The sequence below is a fragment of the Pseudophryne corroboree genome, chromosome 1, assembly GCF_028390025.1.
Source record: "Pseudophryne corroboree isolate aPseCor3 chromosome 1, aPseCor3.hap2, whole genome shotgun sequence".
Lineage (NCBI taxonomy): Eukaryota > Metazoa > Chordata > Amphibia > Anura > Myobatrachidae > Pseudophryne > Pseudophryne corroboree.
This window is the reverse complement of record NC_086444.1, coordinates 216,476,037-216,500,611: the sequence shown is the minus strand read 5'-3', so window position 1 is coordinate 216,500,611 and position 24,575 is coordinate 216,476,037. Positions and strand designations below refer to the sequence as shown.

The window sequence follows — 24,575 nt, the reverse complement described above, 5'->3', positions numbered from 1 at the left end:
TGCAGACTGGCCACACTGTAGTTAATAAGTGACCAATTACTGGGCAAGTTGTGTGACCCTCCATACACCAACCCTGTGATCCTAATCCTCCCTCCTGCCCAGGAGAGAGCAGCAGCCTGCCCACAACTTCTGCTGCATTATTACACCGAGCAGCTGTTGTCCCTTACCACCAATGTGCTAATGGGAGAACGAGCACCGCGACTCCCCTGACTTCCTCCGCTACAAAGTGCAGCCGCTGATCCACTCTCTCCTCCGTCCCTCACCTATCCACTCTTCTCCAAGAAGGCAGTGGTGCTGTCGTCCACATGTAATGCTGTACGCAGCTGTGTAGTTAGTGTAACGGGCGGGCCGGCCCTGCTTGGGGGGAAGGAACAGATCACCACTGCCGCTTTCAAGAAAATCCTCTTCTATGCGGCCACCGCTGCCCAGTGCACGGAGGACAGAGCCCCGCAGTGGCCGTGACGTCGCCCGTGAAGCCCCGCCCCCGACATTCCGAAAATGCCGGGGGCTGGGACTGCACGGGTGATGTCATGATGTGGACAGGCCCGCCCACCTGCATTCAGGACTCGCACATGCGCAGTCCGCATTTTCTGTGAGCTGTACAAAAAAAACGGGAGGACCCGGTGGTTTTACGGGGCAGCGGGAGGGTCACTTAAAAAACGGGAGCCTCCCGCTGAATGCGGGAGGGTAGGCAACCCTGATTTAAAGCCTCCCTATAGGATAATAAGTATGTTATGTGACTCATTAGATAGCTGAAAAGTGGGTCTTCTTTTATTCAAACAGAAAAGTGGTATCAAGTAATTGCTACATATTAATAACTTTGCAAGCAGATGTACTTCTATATTCCTTAGTGACAGAATATACTGTGACGACTATGACACCTTTTTTTAAATTAATATTTTAAAATATAATCTTCACAGTATACTCTATCACTTTAAGAATTATAGAGGTACTGCTGCCTACAAAGTAATTATGTAGCTATAACCTGAGACCATTTTTCTGGACAATCTAAGTAAGACCCGTGTTTCAACTATCTAAATTAGAGATGTGCGGCGGGCACTTTTCGTGTTTTGTGTTTTAGTTTTGGATCTAATTCCACTTTCATGTTTTGTTTTTGGCTTAGTGACAGAATATACTGTGACGACTATGACACCTTTTTTTAAATTAATATTTTAAAATATAATCTTCACAGTATACTCTATCACTTTAAGAATTATAGAGGTACTGCTGCCTACAAAGTAATTATGTAGCTATAACCTGAGACCATTTTTCTGGACAATCTAAGTAAGACCCGTGTTTCAACTATCTAAATTAGAGATGTGCGGCGGGCACTTTTCGTGTTTTGTGTTTTAGTTTTGGATCTAATTCCACTTTCATGTTTTGTTTTTGGCTTGGTTTTGCCAAAACCACCGTTTCGTGTTTTGGGTTTGGATCTGGATGATTTTTGAAAAAAACACAAAAACAGCTAAAATCACAGAATTTGGGGGTAATTTAATCCTATGGTGTTATTAACCTCAATAAGATTCATTTTCACTCATTTCCAGTCTATTCTGAGCACCTCACACCTCACAATATTGTTTTTAGGCCTAAAAGTTGCACTGAGGTGGCTGTATGGCTAAGCTAAGTGACACAAGTGTGCGGCACAAACACCTGGCCCATCTAGGAGTGGCACTGCAGTTGCAGACAAGATGACACTATTCAAAAACTAGTCCCTAAACAGCACATGATGCAAAGAAGAAAAATAATTGCAATGAGGTAGTTGTATGACTAAGCCAAGCGACACAAACAATTGGCCCATCTAGGCGTGGCACTGCAGTGGCAGACAGGAGGGCAGATATAAAAAAAAAGTCCCCTAACAGCACATCATGCAAAGAAGAAAAAGAATTGCAATGAGGTAGTTGTTTAACTAAGACAAGCGATACAAACAATTGGCCCATCTAGGCGTGGCACTGCAGTGGCAGACAGGAGGGCAGATATAAAAAAAAGGCCCCTAACAGCACATGATGCAAAGAAGAAAAAAAGGTGCACCGAGGTTGCTGTAGGCCTAAGCTAAGCGACACAACCACCTGGCCCATCTAGTAGTGTCATGCAGTGGCTGAATGTCGAGAGTGGGCTGCAATTGTTCGGTCCACTGACAGCATCTCCAGCACGCTCCAGTCACTTTAATGAAAATCTGCAATTGGTGGATTTATACGGCAGTACCCTAGGACTAATACAGCAGTACCCCTGGACTCATATGGCAGTGTCACACAGGATGGCACTTTTCAAAACCTAGGACCCAAACAGCACCTCATGCAGAGATGTCGAAGAGGTGCAATGAGGTAGCTGTATGACTAAGCCAAGTGACACAAACAATTCCAACTGGGATTATATGTCCAAATCACTGGAATTAATTGGCAAGATCACTGTAATTAATAATTATAAATCACTGAAATTAATTTGCAAAATCACTGTAATTATACGTCCAAATCACTGGAATTAAATGGCAAACTCTCGCTATCGCCTGCCTAGTGAAGTGGAATCTAGATGGGATTTGTTACCGGGGACACAATTCCTCCATGAATTGTCTAAATCCCACTGCACTAATGGCGGATACCGGGTGCACGTCTAACACCAACATAAGTGTCAAGGCCCCAGTTATGAGGGCTTCCATAGTCATGTGAAGCTGAACCACTAGTCATGAACATAGGCCACGGCCTCAGCCGTTCCTTGCCACTCCGTGTCGTAAATGGCATATTGGCAAGTTTACGTTTCTCCTCAGACAATTTAAATTTCTTTTTTTGGTTCTTTTTACTGAACTTTGGCTTTTTGGATTTTACACGCCTTCTACTATCGCATCGGGCATCGGCCTTGGCAGACGACGTTGATGGCATTTCATCGTCTATGTCATGGCTAGTGGCAGCAGCTTCAGCACTAGGAGGAAGTGGTTCTTGATCTTTCCCTATTAACTCCTCAAAATGTTTGTTCTCCATTATTTTTCTGGAGTTATATAACACAATATGCGGCACAAGAGAGTGTACCCCTACACCTCACAGAGCAAACCCTGTACAAATTATTTGGATTAAATATTAATAACCCCTTTATTTGGAGTAAATAATATACCGCACAGGACAGCACCACTGAACTTATATGGCAGCACCACTGGACTGGATTTATACGGAATTATATGGATTTATATGGAATTATACGACAGGATAACTGGAATTATACGCCAGTATCACAGGAATTATACGCCAGTATTCGGAGAATTATACAGCAATGTCACAGGAATTATACGCCAGTATTCAGAGAATTAAACGTCAATATCACAGGAATTATACGCCAGTATCACTGGAAATATATGCCAATATCACAGGAATTATACGCCAGTATCACGGGAATTATATGGCAATATCACAGGAATTATACGCCAGTATCTTGGGAATTATACGGCAATATCACAGGAATTATACGCCAGTATTCCGAGAATTATACGGCAATGTCACAGGAATTATACGCCAGTATCACGAGAATTATATGGCAATATCACAAGAATTATACGCAAAGCCGGCCCTAACCAATATGATGCCCTAGGCAAGATTTTGGCTGGTGCGCCCTAGCACAACCGCTGGTTTCGCCTCTGACCTTGCACCTCTTTCCCAGCACCATCACTCCTCACCCATAGCAGTCCTTATTTTGGTGTTTGTACCCCCTATATTTTAAATAGGAACAGCTTGCACATTTGGCGCACAGCCCAAAAAGGGGTGTGTTTTTGCTGGCAAAGGGCATGGCCACACAGTGGTAACCCCAGTTCCAATTACACCACACAGTACTGCAACTTTATTCACATTTGATCATGCGATAGTGTCCATAATTCATATTACATACCACAGTAGTAATACTTTACCTTATAAACATTACTCCTCACAGTAGAGCCCCTTACTCACATTACATCACACTGAATTGCTCCTTATTCACATTACACCACACCCTATTGCTCTTTATTCAGATTAGACGACACAGTAGTGCCCTTTCTATATGCAAATCCACATAGTAGAGCACCTTATACACATAATGCCACACATTAGTAATGCATTTATATACATAATTCCACACAGTAATGTCCCTTACACATTATTAATGTCCTTATAAACATAATACGCCTTACACATTATGACAACTTTTATTAATGCCCTTACACATATGCCGCACATTATTAATGCCCTTATACACATAATGACACACATAGTGCCCCTTACACATACGTTGCACATTATTAATGCATTTTTACATGACACACATAATGCTCCTTACACATATTCCGAACACTACTGCACTACCAACCCACTCACATGCATACAGCACTCACACTGCCACTAACACTGTGACCTCTTCCTCTGCTTGGATACAGATGTGTCCTCATAAATCTTGCCTCAATGCTAACGTCGGGCACCTTTTTTTTATGAAATTGCATCTTATTTGCATTGCTATGTGGCTAGGATGCATAATCAGATTCTGCTGATAAAAATAATATGCAGCATGCCTATATATTGTGTGAGACTGTGGCTGTATCTGCATAAGAAATGCTACACACAGAATATAGGCATGCCGCATATCATTTTAATCAGCAGAAGCTGCTGATGCCCCTAGGCATATCAAATGCCCTAGGCAATTGTCTCTTTTGCCTATGCCTATGGCCGGCTCTTATTACACGCCAGTATCACGGGAATTATATGGCAATATCACAGGAATTATACGCCAGTATTCCGAGAATTGTACAGCAATGTCACAGGAATTATACGCCAGTATTCAGGGAATTATATGGCAATGTCGCAGGAATTATACGCCAGTATCACAGGAATTATACGGCAATATCACAGGAATTATACGCCAGTATTCAGAGAATTATATGGCAATGTCACAGGAATTATACTCCAGTATCACGGGAATTATACGGCAATATCACAGGAATTATACACCAGTATCACGGGAATTATACGGCAATATCACAGGAATTATACGCCAGTATCACGAGAATTATACGGCAGTAACACTGGATATATGGAAGCAGAGGATACCACCACTGTGACTGGTCACTGGACTGATGCTGCACAAGACACTTCCCCTGGTCTAATGCAGGACAACACAGCAGCACTAAAAGGGACTTATACAGCTACACTGGATATATGGCAGCAGAGTACACCACCCTTGTGACTGGTCACTGGACTGATGCTGCACAAGACACTACCCCTGGTCTGATGCAAGACAACACAGCTAAAATGCAAGGGACTTATACAGCAGCCAGCAGCACTGGGGACATATAGCAGCAGAGGACACCAAGCAAGCCTCCTCTAACCCGCAGAAATACTAACAATATACATTTTCAACAACTTTCCACTTCTCTGCAACAATGTCTATCACCAATCTCTACATTTACTACACCAGACACTGCTGTATCACACCTGCACCAGACCCTAGAGAGTGCCCTTGATGAAGTGGCTCCAGCTACCCATCACACTCCACGTAGGCTTAGATGCCAACCATGGCACTCTAAATCAACAAGACACCTACAAAAACTGTCACGTAAAGTAGAACGTCAGTGGCGGAAATCTCAGAATCCAAGTGACTTTCTCACATATAAGACTACCTACCACTCCTATCGTCAGGCCCTGGACACTGCCAAACAAACATATTTCCAATCTCTCATCTCTTATCATGCCAACAACCCCAAGCGACTTTTTAATATGTTTAAATCACTTCTTTACCCTCCCTCACCTCCCCCACTAGCTACTTTCCGTGCACAAGAACTTGCTTCCTACTTCAAGGATAAGATTGATAAAATCCGAGATGAAATGGTATGCTCTAACTCAGCCAGTGACCTGCTCAATTTCCTACCTGAACCCTCTGGCACTTTCTCTTCATTTGATCCCACAAGTGAAGATGAAGTATCAACACTCTTTTCATCCTCCTACTCCACTACCTCTCCTCTTGATCCTATACCCTCACAGGTCAGTAAAACTTTGTCTCCTGTGCTTATCCCAACCTTAACTAAAATCTGTAATCTCTCTCTCTCTACTGGTATCTTTCCCTCTCTGTTTAAGCATGCAGTCATTACTCCCATTCTAAAAAAACACAACTCTGACCCAAACACACTCTCTAACTACCGTCCCATTTCTCAGCTACCCAGTCCCTCCAAGCTACTTGAGAGGCTTGCCTACACTCGCCTTACACACTTTCTTAACTCGCACAACTTATTGGATCCACTTCAATCAGGCTTTCGTGCCCAACACTCCACAGAGACGGCACTGACCAAAGTAGTGAATGATCTAGTCACTGCTAGATCAAAAGGCCATTACACACTACTTATTCTTCTAGATTTCTCTGCTGCTTTTGACACTGTTGACCACTCTCTTCTCATACAAACACTACAATCCCTAGGTCTTCAGGACACAGCCCTTTCTTGGTTCTCATCCTACCTATCTAATCGCTCTTTCAGTGTTCACTTCTCTGATTCTACCTCCTCTTCTCTACCTCTATCAGTTGGAGTACCGCAAGGCTCAGTCTTAGGTCCTCTGCTTTTCTCAATCTATACCTCCTCTCTTGGTAAACTAATCAGCTCCTTTGGATTTCAGTATCATTTGTATGCTGATGATACTCAAATCTACCTATCCTCCCCAGATTGGTCACCACCAGTATTGGCTCGTGTCACTGGATGCCTGTCTGCCATTTCATCTTGGATGTCATCTCGCCACCTCAAACTCAACATTTCCAAAACCGAATTAATTATTTTCCCACCAGCTAAGAGTAGTTACCAACCTGATATCTCTATAACTGTTGACAATGCAACTATCCACCCCACCCCACAAGCTCGTTGCCTAGGTGTCACCTTTGACTCTGAACTGTCCTTTGTTCCACACATTCAATCTGTCTCTAAATCATGTTACATGCACCTTAAAAACATATCCAAAATACGCCCTTATCTTACACAAGACACTGCAAAAACTCTAATCCATGCACTCATCATCTCCCGCATTGATTATTGAAATAGTCTCCTTACTGGTCTTCCCAAACATAGGCTATCACCACTTCAATCCATTTTAAATGCAGCTGCGAGGCTAGTCTTCCTCGCCAGACGTTCTTCATCTGCTGATCCGCTCTGTCAGTCCCTCCATTGGTTACCGGTATTCTACCGTGTCAAATCTAAAATACTTTTACTTACATACAAGGCTATTAACCAAACTGCACCATCATACATCTCCTCACTCATCTCAAAATATCTCCCTACCAGACCTCTCCGCTCTGCACAAGATCTGCATCTCTCATCCACATGTATTACCTGTTCCCACTCAAAATTACAGGACTTTATCCGGGCTTCACCCACTCTGTGGAATGCACTCCCACGCACAATAAGACTCTCCTCTAGTCTCCAAACCTTTAAACGTTCTCTGAAAACTCATCTCTTCAGACAAGCCTACCAAATTTCAGACCCACACACATAACCTTCACAGCTTCCCTATCAAGTTACATCCCCTCTGTACAGTCCACATAAACTCACATTTGGTCTTCCAATATTGCTGGGTGATCATATCATATACAACCCATTAAGAACCTAGCAACCTGGGGAACCATTATGTGACAGGTAGCATCTATCCTTGTGTATCAATGCCTATTTCCCTATAGATTGTAAGCTTGCGAGCAGGGCCTTCCTACCTCTGTCTGTCTGTCTGTCTTTGCCCAGTTTTGTTCTATAATTGTTGTTCTAATTGTAAAGCGCAACGGAATATGCTGCGCTATATAAGAAACTGCTAATAAATAATAAAATAATAAATAATAACACTGTGACTGGCTGGACTGATGCAGCATAAGACACTGACTACACTGGACTGGACTGAGCAGCACAAGACAGCAGTAAGTAGACTCGCCATGCCACTTTCCTGCCCCCGCACAGACACTGAGGACGGAGACACGTCCTCTCACTACACACTCCAAAACTGGAGTGAAAATGGCCGCGACGCGCGGCTCCTTATATGGGATCCAAATCCCACGAGAATCCGACAGCGGGATGATGACGTTTTGCCGCGTTCTGGTTTCCGAGTCAAGATGGGAAATCCGAGCCTGGCTCGGATCCGGACTTGGAAGGCAAAGTTTGGGAGGGTTCGGTTCTCTGAGAACCGAACCCGCTCATCTCTACTACAAATGGGTATTTTTCTCCCCATTATAGTCTATGGCAGTGGTTCTTAACCTTGTTGGAGGTACTGAACCCCGTAAGTTTCATACATACATTCACTGAACACTTCAGAGTTGGAAAAATAAAATGTTATTTTTTTTTCAAATTTAAAACATAGAGAAATAGATTTTATTAACCATGCATCAGTTGCAGATAAAATCACTGTGTTCAAAGAACAAAACCAACAAAACATGAATGTCACACAAAAACATACTCAATGAATATTTACTGCAAATCAATTTCACAACAAAGTCTGTTCCTTTTCTTAATTTTTATGTCTACCATCCTCAAAAAGGAGTGCTTGCAAAGATACGTTGTAACAAACGGTATGAGTATCTCAAGGTCTTTCTTAGCAATAAGAGGGTATGGTACGATTTGGTGACACCAAAACATTGAGAGCATTGTTGTTCTGAAGAGTTGCTGTTGAACCTGGCTCTGGTGAAGTTCAATGATTTCGTCGAGGTACTCATCATTGACATCTGCTGTCGCAACACTAAACATGAACAGCTGTCTCACCCATTCTGTAATTGATCCTCTGGTGTGGAAGTATCCGTTGAGAGACTTTGCGAGCTCATCTAATTTCATGGCAATTGCTTGCTTCAGTTCCCTGGGTACAAAAATGTCTTCGATTCCAAACTCATCTTCGATCTTACTTACAGTCGTCCAGCAGGGGAAAGTTTGTGAAGTTATCATTCTCTGTTCGTCATTTCGATAATGGCAGATTTATTTGAAAAGCCTTCAGGATTTCTTCTGCTTCAATATGTTGACTCTACCCCCCTGCATCTGTTGATTGAGATGATTGAGAGCATCGAAGATATCAGCCGTGTAGCCAAAATGAGAATGAACCAAGAATTTTCTAAAGCAATCTGCATGACAGTGTTGGTGCTCTTGCAAAAACAGGGCTAATTACACACACATGGCGAAAACATGATTCAGCACTTTTCCCCGGGATAACCACCGAATGTTAGAATGGTACAGAAGTACCTCGATTTCAGAGCCCATTTCATTACACAGCTCTTTGAAGAGGCAGTGCTTCAGATCACTATATCACACATAGTTCACACATTCCACTACAATTTTTAATACTTCTGCCAGTTTTGGGGGCAAGGTTTTTGTTGCCAACGCATGCCTGTGCAGAACACAGTGCGTAACAATAATGTGTGGTGCAGCGACTTTCACCAGCGCACCAAAACCAGAGTTTCGTCCCAGCATGGCCGGAGCTCCGTCCGAACAAATTGCAGAAACCCTATCCCACGAAAGATCGTTGTCATCCACAAGTTTCTTCACGTTGGCTGCCGTAGTTGTTGTTGTAAGAGTCTTACAAAATAAAAAATCTTCCTTTATCATGTTGTCTTTTACATAGCACACAAATTCAACAAGCTGGCTTAGATTGGAAACATCGGTGGTCTCGTCGAGTTTGCTGGCCTTGAAATTAGATCTACAACTACTTGAGCCAAGATGTCATTGCTCATGTCATCTATTCTGCTGCTGATGGTGTCATTTGAAAAAGGAATTTGGGACAACTTATTTTCAGCAGCTTTTCCCAGCATGATATTTGCCATCTTCAATGCAGCTGGTTTTACGAGTATTTCACCAATGGTGTGTGGTTTTCCCTGCTTCACGATCAGGTACACAACTTCGTATGATGCTGTTAAGATCAGTTTGTCAATGGGTACAAATCCGAGAACAGGCAGAGTAGCCCTTTCATCAAATCTGGCTCTCTTCACCTTGAATTCAGCAAGCGTTGTGTTCTTGTATTTCTCATCTCCATGCAGCTTTAGGAAGTGTTCCCTTAGTTTTGCCGGTGCTAGACTAGAATTTCTCAACTTGGAATTGCAAATCATGCATTGAGGATGCTGACTTCCACGTGAATTCATATTGTACATTTTCATCCGACCACTTTCTTATTTTGCTTGACATAGTACTAAGGGATTGGAATATTAAAAAAGGAAATCACAAATGACGTACAATCCTGACAGTCACAAGTCGACTACTGAGTGCACCAGTTCCCTGCAGCACAGATATCAAGGCCAAGCGAGCATCTAATGATGGCCTTGCTGAGCGTGACGTCATGAATCATACGAGTGGGGTGAACGGCAGGGCTGCCAGGTCGTGCCATGTATGGCATTTTTTGCCATTCGTCAATAGCCTTCAACTTCTTATGGTGAAACATTGAAAATGCCATAAAAGTATTGTGTGAATGCCAAGAGTATATTAATGCACCTGGCAACCATGGCGAATGGAATGGACACACACCTCCGCTGAACCCCTGAGACTGACTCACTGAACCCCTGGGGTTCGATCGAACTCAGGTTAAGAACCACTGGTCTATGGGCTCCACTTGATTGGCAGCTGAGGAGCGCACAGCCAATCAGGAGAGCGCTATAATGTGGCGCTCCCTGATTGGCTGGTGGGTCTCCAAATGACAGAAGTCACGAGGAGACCTCGTATTCGGGAAAAGGGGATCCATGTGTGTACATATAAACAATTAATGTGCTATAAAAGAGAGTTAAAACAAATACACTAAAAGAGAATGTTTTGTACATAGGGTATAATTCTCTATTTGCCTAATTATTATCTGGATGACCCACCCTGTCCCTCCAGAAAATGTTTGAAGTACACCTGAATGTCGCAGCCAGTGTTACTGGATGTACTGGTACCCCAGGTCATGAACCACTGGTTTACATATTTAGCACTTTGCTCTGTTCTTCTCACTTGAGTTATAGACATAGTGTCATGGTTACACACACAGATGGATAACTATGCGCTATCACAATAACTGGAGATGTGAAGCACTGCCTTTTATTAAGCATGGACACAACATTTCACAATTTAACCATAGTCATTTTTTTCTAACTAAACTTACATTTAAACACAGTGACCTAGTTACCAGGATGTTTGTTACTACAGCCTACAGCCACAGAAACCTTGCACCCAAAGCCTTGCTGCATATTCCATCCTCACCTACCTTTACGCTATTGCTTTTCTAGACCACTCACAGAACAAAATACAGTAGCACAGCCCACACAATTATTTCTACTCTCAGATAAATAATTTTCTCCTAAGTTAAAGCACTAGTTAATTTATCAATCACCAACGACAGTGATGGTACATTACTTCTTTTTCGCATTCCTCACGCTTGTATATCTTTGCAAGTGATTGCTCTCAGACTTTGCTGCTCTATAGCACAACGCCTACTGCTAAACCCAGCTTTGGCCATCTCAAAACTCCAGAAATTACCTATTCATAGCATGTACAATACTTTTTAAATAATACACTAATCCTAAATAATGATCCTCTCAATCCAGGTGAAAAATTTGGTCTGAAGATGAATAATTATAGCTTCTATTAAACCGGGCTTGTGAGGTTGTGTTATTATTTAATTTACTAACTGCTGTGGAGCAAGAAGTGATATGAATGCTTGGACTAGGGGTAAAAAGGCCAGTCCATGTCCAATCTGGCCAACCAGTCATGTTGTCAAATTGAATTATAATTGTGTTTATGGGCAACAGGATCAGCCACTTCGTGGTCAGGTTTAGGTATTGGCAATACTAGAGAATGGCATCAGAATGCCATATAGAAACATAGGGGTAAATTTACTAACATTCGTAATTTTCGGAAAAAGGTCAAAGTTCAATCACGAATGACATCGAAAGTGTAAAACTGCAACTTTTTGAATTTATTACGACTAATTTACTAAGCTGTCGTATTCGGGTTTTTCTTTTCTTCCGATGTCGATGTCATTCGTGTTTTTTTTTTTTTTTTTACGGCAGTGATTAGCAAAACACTGCCGACTTTTTTACAATTAATCTCGGCCGGATCTGTGTGATCCGTGCTGGGGTTCTTTTTTTTTTTTTTTATTAAACACTGTAAAATCTAAATAAAAAATTGCGTGGGGTCCCCCCTCCTAAGCATAACCAGCCTCGGGCTCTTTGAGCCGATCCTGGTTGCAAAAATATGGTGAAAAAATTGACAGGGGTTCCCCCATATTTAAGCAACCAGCATCGGGCTCTGCGCCTGGTCCTGGTTCCAAAAATACGGGGGACAAAAAGAGTAGGGGTCCCCCGTATTTTTAAAACCAGCACCGGGCTCCACTAGCTGGACAGATAATGCCACAGCCGGGGGTCACTTTTATATAGTGCCCTGCGGCCGTGGCATCAAAAATCCAACTAGTCACCCCTGGCCGGGGTACCCTGGGGGAGTGGGGACCCCTTCAATCAAGGGGTCCCCCCCCCCAGCCACCCAAGGGCCAGGGGTGAAGCCCGAGGCTGTCCCCCCCATCCAATGGGCTGCGGATTGGGGGGCTGATAGCCTTTGATGTAAATGAAAAGATATTGTTTTTAGTAGCAGTACTATAAGTCCCAGCAAGCCTCCCCCGCATGCTGGTACTTGGAGAACCACAAGTACCAGCATGCGGCGGAAAAACGGGCCCGCTGGTACCTGTAGTACTACTACTAAAAAAATACCCAAAAAAACACAAGACACACACACCGTGAAAGTATAATTTTATTACATACATACACACATACATACATACTTACCTTATGTTCCCACGCAGGTTGGTCCTCTTCTCCAGTAGAATCCAAGGGGTACCTGTTGAAGAAATTATACTCACGAGATCCAGGGGTCCAGGGTCCTCGGGGAATCCAGGTGTAATCCACGTACTTGAAAAAAATAACAAAACGGACACCCGAGCCACGCACTAAAAGGGGACCCATGTTTGCACATGGATCCCCTTTTCCCGACTGCCAGAAACCCACTCTGACTGATGTCTAAGTGGGTTTCTTCAGCCAATCAGGGAGTGCCACGTTGTAGCACTCTCCTGATCGGCTGTGTGCTCCTGTACTGAGTGACAGGCGGCACACGGCAGTGTTACAATGTAGCGCCTATGCGCTACATTGTAACCAATGCTGGGAACTTTCTGCTCAGCGGTGACGTCACTTTAGGTCAACCGCAGGGCAGAAAGTTCCCAGCATTGGTTACAATGTAGCGCATAGGCGCTACATTGTAACACTGCCGTGTGCCGCCTGTCACTCAGTACAGGAGCACACAGCCGATCAGGAGAGTGCTACAACGTGGCACTCCCTGATTGGCTGAAGAAACCCACTTAGACATCAGTCAGAGTGGGTTTCTGCCAGTCGGGAAAAGGGGATCCATGTGCAAACATGGGTCCCCTTTTAGTGCGTGGCTCGGGTGTCCGTTTTGTTATTTTTTTCAAGTACGTGGATTACACCTGGAATCCCCGAGGACCCTGGACCCCTGGATCTCGTGAGTATAATTTCTTCAACAGGTACCCCTTGGATTCTACTGGAGAAGAGGACCGACCTGCGTGGGAACATAAGGTAAGTATGTATGTATGTGTGTATGTATGTAATAAAATTATACTTTCACGGTGTGTGTGTCTTGTGTTTTTTTGGGTATTTTTTTAGTAGTAGTACTACAGGTACCAGCGGGCCCGTTTTTCCGCCGCATGCTGGTACTTGTGGTTCTCCAAGTACCAGCATGCGGGGGAGGCTTGCTGGGACTTGTAGTACTGCTACTAAAAACAATATCTTTTCATTTACATCAAAGGCTATCAGCCCCCCCATCCGCAGCCCATTGGATGGGGGGGGGCAGCCTCGGGCTTCACCCCTGGCCCTTGGGTGGCTGGGGGGGGGGACCCCTTGATTGAAGGGGTCCCCACTCCCCCAGGGTACCCCGGCCAGGGGTGACTAGTTGGATTTTTGATGCCACGGCCGCAGGGCACTATTTAAAAGTGACCCCCGGCTGTGGCATTATCTGTCCAGCTAGTGGAGCCCGGTGCTGGTTTTAAAAATACGGGGGACCCCTACTCTTTTTGTCCCCCGTATTTTTGGAACCAGGACCAGGCGCAGAGCCCGATGCTGGTTGCTTAAATATGGGGGAACCCCTGTCAATTTTTTCACCATATTTCTGCAACCAGGATCGGCTCAAAGAGCCCAAGGCTGGTTATGCTTAGGAGGGGGGACCCCACGCAATTTTTTTTGAAAAAATAAGCACTTTCCCACCCCTTCCCACTGATATACATGCACGGATCTCATGGATCCGTGCATGCCTATCCAATCACGAATAAAAAAAAAAGGTCTGTTTTTTTTTAGCACTTTTTTACGAGTTGTAATTTTTCACGGCAGTGTTTGGTTTTTTTTTGCTTTGCACTTCTTAGTAAATGACCGAGATTCATACTTAAACAGCCGCGTTTTGACCGATGGTGTATTCATTCGTAATTTTTTTCTTGGACTTGCAAAAAATTACGAATGCCCTCATCACTGCCGTGATTATTGCTTAGTAAATTACCGAGATGACACTTTGATGAAAAAACGTCATCTCGGTCATAGAATGTGACGGCAGATAAGAACCACTTGGCCCATCTAGTCTGCCCCTTTTTTTTTACCATATTTTTACCTCAAACCTTATTAGATCCTTATTTCTTTGTGACGATATTTTTATATCTATCTCATGCATATTTAAATAGCTCTACTGTCTTAGCCTCTACCACCTCCAATGGGAGGCTATTCCACTTGTCCACTACTCTTTCTGTGAAGTAATTTTTCCTCAAATTTCTTCTGAACCTACCTCCCTCCAGTGTCAGTGCATGTCCTCGTATTCTAATACTTCTCTTCATTTGAAGAATGTTTCCCTCCTGGACTTTGATAAAATCATTGATATATTTGGAAGTTTCTATCATGCCCCCCCTTTCCTTTCTCTGCTCCAAACTATACATATTGAGATTTTTAAGTCTTTCTGGGTATGTTCTGTGATTTAGGCTATGCACCATTTTAGTTGCCTTTCTTTGTACAGTCTCTAATGTATTAATATCCTTCTGAAGATATGGCCTCCAGAACTGAACACACTATTCTAGATGAGGCCGTACCAATAACCTATACAGTGGCATTATTATTTCTTTATTTCTGCTGATGATTCCTCTCCCTATGCAATCAAGCATCTGACTAGCCTTCCTCGTTGTTTTGTTACATTGCTTACCTGCCTTTAAGTCATCTGAGATAATGACTCCTAGATCTCTTTCCTCCTCAATAGTTTACAGTATAGTGCCATAATACTATATTTAGGTTTTGAATTTTTGAAACCCAAGTGCATGATTTTGCATTTTTTGGCATTAAACTGTAATTGCCATGCTCTTGACCACTCCTTTAGTCTACCTAAATACTCAATAATTTGTTTTACTCCTCCTGGTGTGTCTACTCTGTTGCATACCTTTGTGTCATCTGCAAAAAGGCATACTTTCCCTTTAATGCCATTTGCACTGTCACCAATAAAGATATTAAAAATCACTGGTCCAAGAACAGATCCCTGGGGTACTACACTGGTAACATTCCCCTCCTGTGAATGCACTCCATTTACTACAACTCTCTGTTTTCTATCCTGCAACCAAGATCTTATCCAGTCATCCATCTTCGTATCCAATCACAAGCTTTCAAGTTTATTTAGTAGTCTGCGATGTGGGACAGTGTCAAACGCCTTACTGAAATATAGATAACCTATATCTATGGCTCCACCTTTATCTATTACTTTAGTCACACAGTCAAAAAATTCAATAAGGTTTGTTTGACATGATTTTCCCCCAGTGAATCCATGTTGTTTGTGATCCTGTAAATTGCTGGATTTGAGATAATTTACAACTCTTTATTTTGCCTATTCCTTGTTTCCACTTTTGTGCAGTGGGACTACATGTGCTCTTTTCCAGTCCTCTGGAATTACTCCTGTAGCTAGTGACTGGTTGAATAATTCTGTTAATGGTGCTACCAGCACCCACTTAAGCTCTTTTAGTATCCTTAGATGTATCCAATCTGGTCCCATTTATTTATCCACTTTCAGCTTTGAGAGTTCTGTTAGGACCTTCTCCCCTGTAAATGTACTTGTTTAATTTTTCTGAGTATCTCTGCAACTTTACTGTGGCCCCAATCCCTCTCTTTCAGCAGTAAATACTGAGCAAAAATAATTATTGAGATGATTCGCTATTACATTGTCTCCCTCAACAAGACTCCCACTCTCTGTCTTTAGTCTTATTATTCCACCTTTTGTTTTTCTCTTTTCACGTATATACCTAAAAAAATGTTTTGCCTCCTTTATCCACTGAATGGGCCATTTTATCCACAGCTTGTGCCTTTGCACATTTGATTACCTTTTAAGTCTCCTTTTGTCTGACAAGATATATCTCTTTGTCTTCATGATTTTGTGTCTGCTTATATTTCATAAAAGCCATCTTTTTTTGCTTTCACAATACTTGCTACTGCTTTCACAAACCACACTGGCTTCCTTTTCCTTGTGTTTTTTCTTAACACTTTTGATACAAAGGTCTGTTGCCTTTAATATTGCACTTTTTAATGTGTCCCACCTCTTCTGCACTCCTTCCAAGTTCCTTCACTCTCCCAAAGAATCATTTGCACATTTTCCCAACCCTACAAATTCAGCCTTCCTAAAATCTAACACCTTTGTTTTTGTATGAGATGAGTCAGTCTCTGTCTTTGTGCTGAACCATAATGCTTAATGATCACTGGATCCCAGGTTATCACCCACTTTTACTTCAGATATTCTGTCTCCATTTGTAAGTATGAAGTCTAATATTGCATCTTTCCAAGTGGGCTCCCTCACCAATTAGTGGAGGGATGCTCCCTGCAAGGAATTCAAAATGTCCCTAGCAACAGACACCTCCCAGTTAACATCAAGATTAAAGTCTCCCATGATTATTACCTCTCCTTTTAATGCCATTTTAGAGATGTCATGCAATAGGTTCTTGTCCAGTTCCTCTTTCAGACCTGGTGGTCTGTATATCACCCCAATACGAAGAATTGACTTCTCTGTTGTTTCTATGGTCAAACAAAGGACCTCATTATCAGACCTATCATACATGACTTAAAAGAACATGGCTCTTTTATAATTACCATAAAGAATCCATACACAACAAAAAGAATCAATACACAACATAAAGAATCCATTGTCAACATAAAGAATCCATACTCAAGGATAACGTTTGATTTTGAGAAAATGCTCTTCATTATAATTTGTACAATCTTTTGAGAACTAACAGACAACTTTTATTCTTTCAGGTGTGTACCCGACAAACAGCGGTCATTTGCTCTAGGTGTCCAATGGACACTTATCCGATTATTAGGTAAATACAATTAATGTAAATTTATATAATTTTCACCCCAGCAAATAATTATTATTGTAACCCCATGGCAATCAATTGTAAATATATTATATTCAGTAGTCTAAAACATGTATCACTATATATGTAGATAAAATAGTCTCATATAAAACTATTGAACTTATAATGACTTGCATGGGGTTGAAAAAAGCTTTTTTTCACTGCATGGTGAAAACCCTTTTCTTATTTAGCTATACATTAAATGACCCTACAGTAAGAGGTTGCATATAGTTTGATTATTATGGATCATTAGAATCCAACAATACTTTTGCAATTTCTGCACCATTTTAAAAACATTTTTAGTAATATAACCTATAAAACCTGAAGTGAAGCTAGGCTTTCTTTCACTTAAGGCAAAGTCTGAGCTTGGTGCCCCCCTCCTTAGCTTGTTAGGTGTTAAGGGCATGAAGTGTGGAGAACACATGTACAAAAGGTAGTGGAATAACAGTTTATGGGGAAAATACAGATGCCTATTGTTATACATCTGCATAATCAGCCTCCAATAAACAATAAATAAATACTTATGCATTTCTTGTCAACTAGTATTTCTGTGCCAATACACACACAGCTGTAACTAGACATTACACACATATACACACATAGCTGTAAGTAGACATCAATCTGGCTTTCAATCTACTCTACTCCACTGAAACTACCCTAGTCAAAATCACCAATGACCAGCTTTCAGACAAATCCAGGGGTCATTTCCCTCTGCTCATCCTCCTGGACTTCTCTGCTGCCATCAACACTGTGGGTCATCCTCTCCTCCTGTGCACCGTCCAGATATTGGCCTCTCTAGCAGTGTCCTTGTCTGGTTCAGCTCTTACCTTGCCAACTGCTCCATCTTGGTGTCTGCCTCCAGCTCCACCTCACCCCCCAGGTGTTCCACAGGGTTCTGTCCTTGGACCCCTTCCCTTTTCCCTGTACACCTCTTCACTGGGTGCACTCATAAGCTCCTTTGGCCTGCAATTCACCTCTATGCTGATGATATGCAACTATACATCTCTTCTGACCTCCCCCCCCCCCCCCCCCCCACCGTGTCCCATCTCGGGTATCCAGCTGCCTCTACACCATCTCCTCTTGGATGTCTGAGTACTCCCTGAAGTTCATCATGGACAAGTCCGAACTCATCATCTTTCCCCCATCCAGAGTCTTCACCCCACAATATCTCTACAATATCTCTATCACTGTTAACACCATCAACTCCCCGATTCCTAACTGCTGGCCGCCATGTCCAATTTCTGGCTTAATCCTGTCCGTTCCAGCTATGCAACATCACCTCACATCGAATCAGCCCATTCCTATCCCAGAATGTGACTAAACTTATTATCCACTCAATGGTCATCTCACAGCTCGAATATTGCAACATTCTCTTCACTGGCCTCCCACACTCTCATTGTGCCCCCCTCTGATCTGTTCTTGACTCCATAGCTAGATTTATCTTTCTCTCCCGCCGCTCCACATCTGCACTCCCCTTTGACAATGCCTGCACTGGCTCCCATTCCCCTACAGAATCCTCTGTAAACTTCTCACCCTCACGTACAAGGTCCTTTCTAACTCCACTGTTTCCTGCATCTCTAATCTCATCTCCCTCACTCTAATACACTCTCCCAGACCTTCCAAAGCTTCAAACAGGCTCCTAGTATCGAGGACACTCTTCCAACCCCCTGCTTCATTCCTTGGCCATCTCTGCCTCGGTTCCTTCCTGCCATCAGGCGACCTTCCACTTGCTCGTGCCTCATGCCACCTGTCTCTCCCCTCCCCATAGAATGTAAGCACCTTGGAGCAGGGCCCTCTTCTTTCCTGTTCTCACAGCCCTCTTCTCTTGCAATTCAATTACAGCTCTCTCCTACTCAGCGACCACCTATACCCGAGGGTGGTCTTCAGTTTGCTGGCTGTCGGGATCCTGGCGCACAGTATACTGGCGCCAGAATCCCGACACCCGGCATACCGACACTTTTTCTCCCTCTTGGGAGTCCATGACCCCCCCGGAGGGAGACTAGATAGCGTGGCACGCGTAGCTCATTTGCGCTTGCCCAGCTGTTGGTATGCCTGCGGTTGGGATTCCGGCACCGGTATGCTGGCCACCAGGAGCCCGGCCGCCGGCATACCCTACTACACCCATACCCGCATCTCCTCTCGCTGGTAACCATTCATCAGCTGCCTGCCCCTAGTAGTTCACCAATTACTCCTTTGCCTCCTAACATCTCAGCTACAGTATATTGTGTACTGATAATTATGTTGCTAATTGTTTCCTGTGCTCTGTTTTAGTTTTTTGTAATGTTTATTTTTGTGTACCTGTATTGTTCTAATGTGTGCTGTATGTACGGTGCTGCAAACCACTTGTGGCGCCTTATAAATAATAAAAATAATAATAATAATCCTACAGCCTTGGGCAAGGGATAGCACCAGCAATTTCCCACATATACACACACACAGCATCACAGTGCTACCATACAGCACACAAAAAATTGCATTAGCACCATACAATACAGAGAGCGGCATATAATATAGAGAACATCACAGTGATTGCCATAAAATACAGAGAGTGGCATATCCTATAGGGAACCCTCAGCGACTGCTATATAATAGAGAGCATCAGTAATCATTATATAATACAGTGAGCATCAGTGACCACCATATAAAACAGAGATTTGGGGGTATCCTTTTAACCTCGCTCCATTTTTGAACGATAAAAATGGCTTAATATTGTGATGTACAGTATGGCTGATGGCCATTATCATAGGATCCAAGTAGAGGCCACTTTCATTGGCTGAAAACGGACCCGCGATTGCATGATAACACGTGGGATCCGGGATAAGTTCCCGATCCCATGTGTTATCGCGGCCACGGCGGGTGCTGCTGTTTGTGGATTATGCTTTTCATGCCTGAGGAACGTAAAGCATAATACTCGATAAGTGCTGGCATCGGGGGATAGGGACACTGGCATTGGGGCCAATTGGATAGCCCCTAGCAAAATAATTTGACTGTGGGTAATTGGATACCCCCCATTATTTTTTATTACATTGCATTTTCTAAACTTACTACAGTAGCTGCTATGTAACAGACATGCATAACATGCACATTTAGATAAACAGTTAAACAAAGTTGCATATAGTATACAGTACAGGGCCATAGAGAGTGGTACTGGACCCAGGTTACTGAAGAGGTCACATGCAGGGGCGGATTGGGAACAAAAAGCGGCCCTGGAAAAATTTGTACTAGTGGCCCCACATGGGCAGCACCAGAGGTGTAGGGTCTAGCCATGGGCCATGGCAGCAGCACCCTCCCCCTAAGACTTTCCAGAGAGTGGGCATGTCCAGCATCAAGGGGGAAGTTAAAAGGAAATAAAATTAAATATTATGAGCACATTATATGATACACCTTCAGAATTTAGGAAACTATATAATTATTTAGAAAGATATATTTTCTTGCTTATTACACCAACCATATCCTAATCACTATTCACTCAATCTTATATGTCAGCCAAGCAGGCAGACAGAGCATACACTAGATCATCTGCAATCACAGGCTAAGGGGCAAAGTCATTTTCATATAAGCAAATTATTTTGCATCTTATTCATTATGTCTATAAATAGGACCACATGTAATCAAAACAAAACAGGCCCCGCGGGTGCGTTGGCCCACCGGGAATCTTCCCTGTAAACCCTATGGCCAATCCGCCTCTGGTCACATGGATACATCCCTTACAAAAACATGTATAAATAAAATAGTCATTGTTTGAGCCTCTCAGCCAGTGGCAGATAGAGGGTGGGTGCAATCAGTGGGATCACTCCCCACACCCCAGCATCAGCATCTTACCTTGCTCCAGGAAGCGTGTCCCTCCTCCTCAGTTGCACCATCATTCCAGTGATATTCCGGAAGATAGTGCAAGTTAAGTAGAGAGCAAAGGGGGTCACTCCGACCTGATCATAGTTGTGCTAAATTTAACACAGCTACGCTCACTTACACAGACATACGGGGGGACGCCCAGCACAGGGCTAGTCCACCCCGCATGTCAGGCCGGCCCCCCTGCACAAGTACAAAAGCATCACACAGCTGAGATGCTTTTGTACTTGAAGAGTAACTCCCAGCCAGCGCAGCTCCTGCGGCTGGCCGGGAGTTACTTGTCATTGCCTGGGTCGCAGCAGCTGCGTGTGACTTACACAGCCGCTGTGGCCCGCCCCCCGCACGGTCCGGCCCCGCCTGTGTTGGCCGGACTGTGTCCACAAAATGGCGGCCACATGCCACCGTGTCGCCCCCTCCCGCCCAGCGACCGCCTCTGCCTGTCAATCAGGCAGAGGCAGTCGCTTGGCAACGACAGCCATCGGCTGTCAGCCATGCGGCACATGCGCAGTTCTGAACTGATCACTGCGCTGCAATGAACTGCAGCGAGCGATCAGGTCGGAATGACCCCCAAAGACTCTTTGCTTTCCCTGTGCAGCACCATCTTCCCAAAGATATCACAGGGGTGATGGCGTCGTGGAGGAGGAGGGACCCACTATCACAAGGTAAGTATGTATACTCAGGGGGAGACTTATCAAAGCTTGGAGCGAGATAAAGTGGAGAGAGATAACATACCAACCAATCAGTTCCCATGATTTAATAATTACATATATGTTATAAAAGGAATTGTAATGTAAATTAATAATTGCATATATTATATAAAATAAATAATTTTGCATAGGTCTTTATATTTTGGAATAGTTGGAGAAATCAGCAATAAAAACCACTGAAAATAACCTGCTTTTAAAATATTATTTGCATATCAAAATAATGCATTGTCAGTACTTCAATCCTGACTTTATTCTACTATAAATGTAAGCTTTTGTTTTTAGGTTCTATTCCAGGACCAATAGTATTTGGAGTTGTCATAGACAGCAGTTGTATTCTATGGAACGTAAATGAATGTGGCAGTAAGGGAGCATGCTGGACCTACGATAACTCAAGTATATCTTACAAACTGATTGGCATCAGTAAGTAATAACTGTGTTTTTAAGTAAAACAATTGTGTAGTACAGTAAAGCTAAGTAGATATAATAACACTCAAACATTACATGTGCCATCAAGGCTTCAAGTTAAAAAAAAGATGTTAAATGTTTTCCAATTGTGTCCACATACTGTACGCCTATCCTCAAATCGTGCCAAATAGCACCGTTTGGTGCACCACACATTTTGTAACTAAGTCATATAGTTTTGTGCTAAATGTACTTCTTAGCTACAGTATAATGCTAATGTGACAAAAGAATAGTGCACAAGTACCGTAGACAGTGGACACTGGCGCTGTCATTTAATGCAGCAGCAGTGTGCAACTCAGATATTGACTTGGATAAAATAGGAATGCTACAAGTTTGCCGTTCCATTCAGTGTTATGCTTTATCTGTGACTTTTGCAACAAAAATATTAGAGATGAGTGGGTACGGTTCACCGAGAACCGGATTCACCCGAACATTGAGATCCAAGCCAGGATCCGAGCCCAGCTCGGGACATCCCGTCTTACTTGGATCCCAAAGTGAGGCTGAACGTCACCTTCCCGCTACCCGCTATCTACACGCTTTCGGATTCTTGCGGGTTTTGGATTCTATATAAGTCCCTGGTGATCGGTGCCATCTTCACTCCGGCTGTGGACGTGTCTGTATCAGTACAGTGCTCTCTGGCGTGGGGCGGGTGCATCTAAAAGGGCTACTCTCTCTGCTGTATCTGAAAGGGGTGCTCTCTCTGCTGTATCTGAAACGGGTGCTCTCTGTATGCTGTAACTGAAAAAGGTGCTCTCTCTGTCTGGTGTATCTGAAAGGGGTGTTCTGCCTGTCTGCTGTATTTGAAAGGGGTGCTCTCTCTGCTGCATCTGAAAAAGGGGTGCTCTCTCTGCTGTATCTGAAAAATGTGTGCTCTCTCTGCTGTTTCTGAAAGGGGTGCTCTCTCTGCTGTATCTGAAAAAGGGGTGCTCTCTCTGCTGTTTCTGAAAGGGGTGCTCTCTGCTGTATCTGAAAAAGGGGTGCTCTGTCTGCTGTATTTGAAAGGGGAGCTTTCTCTGTCTGCTGTTTCTGAAAGGGGTGCTCTCTCTGTCTGTGGTATCTGAAAAAGGGGTGCTCTCTCTTCTGTATCTGAAAAAGAGGTGTTCTCTTTGTTGTATCTTAAAGTGATGAATAATTGTAAATAATATATATATATATATATATATATATAATTTTTTTTTGTACCTCAGTGTACTATACAATTTAGATTTTATTTTCATATTTACTGTGACACTCCCGCTCAGACCGCAGTATATTATTTCCTACTCATACACGTATTGTGCGACACTGTTGGTCAACCACAGTGTTCAACTACCATTTATGACTCATACACGTATTGTACAACGCTGTTGGTGAAGGTCAACCACAGTGTTTGACTACCCTTTCTGACTGATACACGTATTGTGTGACACTGTTGGTGAAGGTCAACCGCAGTGTTCAACTACCTTCTTTGGCTCATACACGTATTGTGCGACGCTGTGGTGAAGCTAAACCGCAGTGTGTAAAAATATATATTTCTGACTCATTTGTGCGACACTGTTAACCGCTGGTGTCTGATATGAAAAATAATAATACATACATCTGTCTCATTTGAGCGGCACTGTTGCTGTACCATTTCTGACTCATAAACATATTATGCGATGCTGTTGGTGAAGGTCAAGAGTAGTGTTTGACTACCATTTCTGACTCATACCTGTATTGTGCGACACTGTTGGTGAAGGTCAACCACAGTGTTCAACTACCTTCTTTGACTCATACACGTATTGTGCGATGCTGTTGGTGAAGCTAAATCGCAGTGTGCAAAAATATATATTTCTGACTCATTTGTGCGACACTGTAACCGCTGGTGTCTGATATGAAAAATAATAATACAAACTTCTGTCTCATTTGAGCGGCACTGTTGCTGTACCCCACTTCATGTTGATAGAAATAGAGGACAAACAATTGAAAGATCAGGAACCACTTACTACTGCTAAGGCTGAAGCTGCTGCCACTAATCATGAAATTGACAATGCAAGTCCGTCAATGTCATCTACTAAGGCCGATGCCCAATGGCGTAGAGGGCATGTAAAATCAAAGAAACAATATTTTACGGTGAAAAAAAAAAGAGTAAAGTTAGCTGACGAGAAATGTAAGATTAGCAATATGCCATTCACTGCACAAAGTGGCA

The 24,575-nt window shown here is 43.1% G+C and overlaps 1 protein-coding gene across 1 annotated transcript in view; it reads left to right on the top strand.

Annotated features, from left to right (window-relative positions):
• Positions 1-24,575, top strand: part of LOC135061669 (solute carrier organic anion transporter family member 4C1-like) — a 303,951-nt gene that overhangs the window by 196,507 nt on the left and 82,869 nt on the right. Inside the window, exons 11-12 of the mRNA XM_063964073.1 lie at positions 17,290-17,354; positions 22,229-22,366. Of these exons, the coding sequence (XP_063820143.1) occupies positions 17,290-17,354; positions 22,229-22,366 (203 nt within the window). The remainder of the gene's footprint in view (positions 1-17,289; positions 17,355-22,228; positions 22,367-24,575) is intronic.